Source organism: Colobus angolensis, unplaced genomic scaffold (assembly GCF_000951035.1).
Source record: "Colobus angolensis palliatus isolate OR3802 unplaced genomic scaffold, Cang.pa_1.0 Scaffold205, whole genome shotgun sequence".
In the NCBI taxonomy this organism is placed as follows: domain Eukaryota; kingdom Metazoa; phylum Chordata; class Mammalia; order Primates; family Cercopithecidae; genus Colobus; species Colobus angolensis.
Window position 1 is genome coordinate 2,004,617 of NW_012115211.1, and position 6,060 is coordinate 2,010,676.

At 36.5% G+C, this 6,060-nt stretch overlaps 1 protein-coding gene across 1 annotated transcript in view; it reads right to left on the reverse strand.

Moving 5' to 3' along the window:
* Positions 1-2,433: 2,433 nt before the first annotated feature.
* LOC105511835 (jerky protein-like) overlaps positions 2,434-6,060 on the reverse strand; it is a 4,719-nt gene continuing 1,092 nt past the window's right edge. Inside the window, exon 2 of the mRNA XM_011942047.1 lies at positions 2,434-4,017. Within this exon, the coding sequence (XP_011797437.1) occupies positions 2,716-3,633 (918 nt within the window). The 5' untranslated portion in view covers positions 3,634-4,017 and the 3' untranslated portion in view covers positions 2,434-2,715. The remainder of the gene's footprint in view (positions 4,018-6,060) is intronic.

The following is a 6,060-nucleotide window of genomic DNA, read 5'->3' on the forward strand; positions in this document are numbered from 1 at the left end:
CTAGAGGCAGAAATAACCATTTGACCCAGCAATCCCATTACTGGGTATGTACCTAAAGGAGTATGAATCATTCTATTATAAAGATACACGCACATGTATGTTCATTTGCACTATTCACAATAGCAAAGACATGGAATCAATCCAAATGCCCATCAATGATAGACTTGATAAAGAAAATGTGGTACATACACATTATGGAATACTATGCAGCAATAAAAAGGAACAAGATCATGTCCTTTGCAGGGACATGGATGGAGTTGGAAGTCATTATCCTCAGCAAACTAATGCAGGAACAGAAAACCATACACCCCATGTTCACTTACAAGTGGGAGTTGAATGATGAGAACACATGGACACATGGGGTGGGGGAACAACACACACCAGGGCCTATCAGGGGTGGGGTGGGGAGACAGAGAGCATAAGGAAGAAGAGCTAATGGATGCTGGGCTTAATACCTAGGTTATGGAATGATCTGTGCAGCAAACCACCATGGCACAAGTTTACCTATGTAACAAACCTGCACATCTTGCACATGTACCCCTGAACTTAAAAGTTGAAGATTTAAAAATTCATCTTATGAAGCTAGTATTTCCCTTCTACTCAAATCAGGCAAAGAAGTACAAAAGAAAGAAAACTACAGGCAATAACCCTCATAAACTTAGATGCAAAAAATCTTCAATGAAATATTCGCAAATCAAATGCAAGAAAGTAGTAAAAGATTTATACAGCTGGGGTTTATTCCAGCTATGCAAGGCTAGTCAACATTCAAAAAACAGTCAATGTAATGTACATATTAATGGGCTAAAGAAAAATCACATGATTCTATCAATCAGTACAGAAAAAGTTTTCTCAAATTTCAACACCATTCATGATAAAAACTCTGAGAAAAATTGCAGTAAAGGGAGAACTTCCTCAGCTTGATAAAAAGCATCTACCAAAAACCTATAGCAAACATTATATTTAATGGTGAAAGACTTAATGTTTTCCCTCCAAGACTGGAAACAAAGCAAGGATGTCTGCTATTACTACTCTTACTCAACACAGTACTGAAGTTTTAGTCAGTGCTATAAGGCAAAAAAAGGGGGATTACAGGCATACATATCAGAAAGGAAGAAAATCGAACTGTCCCAATTTGCAGACGACATGATGGTCTCCATAGAAAATCCTAAAGAATCTACAAAAAACTCATAGGACTAGTAAGTGAGTTTAGTAAAGAAGTAGGACCCAAGATAAATATACAAGAATCAACTGCATTTCTACATACTCGCAGTGGAAACAAAAATTTTAAATACCATTTACAATCACTCAAAAAAGAGTGAAATACTTAGGTATAAATCTAACAAAACACACATAGGATTTGTATGCTGAAAGCTACAAAGTGTTGATGAAACAAGTCAAAGAAGATCTAGATAAATGGTGAGAGATACTGTGTTCATGGACTGGAAGACCCAATGTAGCATATATGTCAATTCTCCCCAAGTTGATAATAAATTTTAATGCAATTCCTATAAAAATCCCAAAAATTTTTATGTGGCCACCAATCCAGATCTACCAACAGTTTTTTGTTTTTGTTTTTGTTTTTTTCGAGATGGAGTCTCGCTCTGTCGCCCAGGCTGGAGTGCAGTGGCACAATCTTGGCTCACTGCAAGCTCCACCTCCTGGGTTCACACCATTCTCCCACCTCAGCCTCCAAAGTAGCTGGGACTACAGGCGCCCGCCTAACTTTGTTTTTGTATTTTTAGTAGAGATGGGGTTTCGCCATGTTAGCCAGGATGGTCTCGATCTCCTGACCTTGTGATTCACCTGCCTCAGCCTCCTAAAGTGCTGGGATTACAGGCATGAGCCACTGCGCCCGGCTCCAACAGTATTTTTTAGACATACATATCGTTCCAAAATTTGTATGGAAAGGCAAAGGAACTAGAATAACTAAAACCATTTTGAGGAAAAAATAAAGTGGAATCAATCATGCTACCTGATTTCAAGATTTATTATATAGTTACAGCAATCAAGACTGCAGTGCAGGTTGAATATCCCTTATCTGAAATGCTTGGGACCAGAAGTGTTTCAGATTTTAGATTTTTTCTTTTTTTTTTTTAGTTTGAAATATTTATACATGCACAATGAGATAGCTTGAGGACAGGATCCAAGTTTAAACACAAAGTTCATTTATGTTTCATATACACTTTATACACATCGCCTGAAGGTAATTTTATACAATAATTTAAATAATTTTGGCATGAAACAAAGTATGGATACACTGAACCATCAGAAAGCAAAGGTGTTAAGATCTCCACCACCCATGTGGATGATCTGTGATTGTTTGGCATCACCATCATTCCTGATTCTGAATTTATACGCTACCAATAAGCAATCATTTTCTAACACTTATTCACACATAAGTACTTAACAGTAAAAAATATGACATACCAGTAATACAATGAAAAAATAGTGTATTCAGGTTAAGTGAGCCAGCACAGTAGTGTCACGAGAATACCTATATCAGCTGTTAAGCAACAATAACAAATAACAGTAGGCTTTCAGTTTCCAAGTATGATGCTATGTTTTGACTAAAAGGTTACTGTACACTGTATTTTATTTTTAGGTGAGAAGAAGCATCAGAAGCAGCTGAGGGACCAAGAAGTGGGTTCTGTAGAGAGGAAGAAGCATTCCTCTGGATGGCTTTTTTAAATGTTTCTTTCAGAGTCATCTGCCTCATTAATGTGCTTTTTGTCTTAGAAGTCTCTCCTTGATTTTATAAACTGACATGATTTCTTGTTCTGTTATGAATGCATGCTGCTCTAGTCCTTTAATAAGCCCATCACACATTTTTACCATGTCGTCTATAGGCACTTTTTCTGCAGTGTTAACATCATCTTCATTATCATTATCTTGATCACCTTGATTCAGAACCATTTTTGTTACTTCACCATTGGACAATGAATGAACAACTGGAGCCTCATTATTACTGTTAAAAACATCTTTGATATCCTCTTCTTCCAGCTTACTGACAGTCTCTGGATGTATATTTTTTGTATACGTAAGAAGGTCAGACATTATTTTTTTCTCACTTGACATACAGAATTCTTCCAAGTTACCATCTTGTTCATCATCATTACTGAACTTGCCAGTAAACTTCTCTGCTGCTTCATGACCAGCAGATGCTTTATTGCCACAAATCTTTAAAAATTTAATGCCATGTCTTTTCTTAAATTTCTGCAACCAGCCTGTTGAATATTCACAGTTCCCCTCAATTTTTAGTTCATTGTGATAGATCTTTGCTTGTTTCATGATCAGCACACCATTAAGTGGCATGTGTTCACTGCGACGCTGACGGATCCACTCTTTCAATACACGATCAAGATCTTCATTTTTAGCTTTATGAAGTGTTTTTCTATTTTTCAATAGTATCTGCTCATCACTTTCAGCATAAAACTTCAATAGTTTATCCTTCTGTTTCTTCAGGTCATATATGGTGGTCATTCCAACACCATACTCTTCTGTAAGATGTTTCACACTTACACCACTGTCCAGTTTCTCCAACAACTTGACTTTCTGTGCTATAGATAAACATAAATGCTTCCTCTTTTTCTTATCACTGATATTCACAGGGGTATCTTCAGATCTTTTTGACATTTTCAACAATATATTTACACCACACAGCAGAGAATAAGCAAAAAAATGCAGTGAGTAATGCACATAGATCTTGGCTCCATGTGGGGCATTTTGGGAAACGTGTTGTTGGTGTGTCCAGCCTGCACACAGGCCATTTAATTACCCTTTGTGGGAATGCATGGGGAAATCCAGGTGTGAGCAGAAATATTGCAGCAGAAAAGAGCTGGGAGGGTCTTTTCCCCTTGGGGATGTTGCATGAACTGCGTGTTGTGCACCTGTGTTTTGACTGCAACTCACATAAGTTCAGGTATGAAATTTTCCACTGGTGGTGTAATGTCAGTACTCAAAAAGTTTAGGATTTTGGAGCATTTCAGATTTCAGATTTTTAGATTATGGATGCTCAACCTGTATTGGTAGAGGAATAAACATATAGATCAATGGAACAGAATACAGCAACTGGAAATAGGATTACACAAATATGTGCCACTGGTTTTGACAAGGCATAAAAGCAATTCAATGGAGGAAACATAGCCTTTTGAACAAATGGTGTTGGCATAATGTAACATGCATATGCAAACAAACAAAAGAAGAACAACAGCAACAGCAACCAAAGTTTTACACCTATTTTAAAAAATAACTCAAAATGTATCATAGACTTAAATGTAAAATAAAAAAATCTTTAAAAAAATAGACAGTAGAAGGTCTTCAGGATCTAGGGCTGGGCAAAGAGTTATTAAACCAAAAGCATCAATAAAAGGAAAAGTGGATAAATTGGACCTTATCACAATGACAAACTTTTGCTCTGCAAAGGATACAGTTAAGAGGATGAAAATACAAGCCATACACTGTGAGAAACTATTTACAAAGCACATATTCGACAAAGGGCTAATATCTAGAATGTATAAAGATATCTAAAAACTCAACAGTACAAAAAACAATCAGAAAATGGGCAAAAGACATGAACAGACATTTCACTGAAGGGAATATACACGTGGTAAATAAGCACATGAAAAGATATCTTACATCATTAGTCAATAGGAAAATACAAATTAAAACCACAAGACACCACCACACACCTATTAGAATGGCTAAAATAAAAGCTAATGCTCATGAGGATGCAGAGAAACTGGATCATTCATACACTGGTGGTGGGTATGTAGAATGGTATAGCCACTCTGGAAAGCATTTTGATAATTTCTTAAAAAAGGAAACATGTAACTACCATGCAACCCAGCAACTGCACTCCTGGACATTTATTCTGGAGAAGTGAAAACTTACGTTCACACAAAAACCTGTACACAAATGTCTACAGTACCTTTACTCAGAATGTCTGAAAACTGGAAACAAACCAGGTGCTCTTCAGTGAGCGAATGGCTAAATAAACTGCGGTACATTCATACTATGGACTACTACTCATCAATAAAAAGAAATGAACTATTGATACATGCAACAACTTGGATAAGTCTCCAGAGAATTATGCTGAGTGAAAAAAAAATTTAGGTTGCATACCGTATGATTCCATCCATCTATACAACACAGACGTTCGCCAGGAATTAACAAGCAGTGTAACTACAAAGAGCAACACGAGGGATCCTTGTGGTGATGAAAATATTCTGCATCTTGACTGTATCAATGTCAGTATCCTGGCTGTGATATTGTACTACAGTTTTGCAAGGTGTTTCCATTGGGGGAAGCTGGGTAAAGGATACACATAATCTGTCCGTATTATTGCTTACAACTGCATATGCGTCTCCAATTGTCTCAAATAAAACATTTGATTAAAATAATACATACGTGATTTCTCTTGTCCAAACCCTGATAATTTGAACACTTCATCAGACTGGAAAATTTCTCTTCTATTCCTAGTTTGTTGAGTATTTTGGTCAGAAGAGGTGTTTATTTTTGCCAACAGATTTATCTGTATGTATTGAACATAATCATAGCTTTTATTTAAAAAAAAGTTTTTGTTTTATTATTTCTTCCAATGGAGACTTTTCTCTTTTAAGGTAAATTACATTGTTTGATTTCAGAATGCAAAACCAACCTTGCACTCCTGGGATAAATCCTACTTCACCAAGATGTATTAATCCTTTTATAAACTGCTGGATTTGATTTGCTAATATTTGCTTAGGATCTTTATGTCTATGTTTATGAAATGTTTTTCAGACACCTATGGTGTCTGAAAAGTCTTTAGTAAAAGTTCATTGAATTCAGACTTGTTTAAATGATATTCTAACTGCAACATAGCTGATGTTATGGTCCAGACACCCGCTCAGGGCCTAGACAGTCATTCCCTCACCTTCTGGAGTTGGTTGCTGATGATTCACAACTGAGTCCTTCTCTGGGAGCCCCCCTCCATCAAGGGAAACAGTCTTGCCAAAAAAAAAAAAAAAAATCAAAAAACCCCACCTCTGGTGTGTTAAAGAAAATAATTTGTTAAAGCAAGAA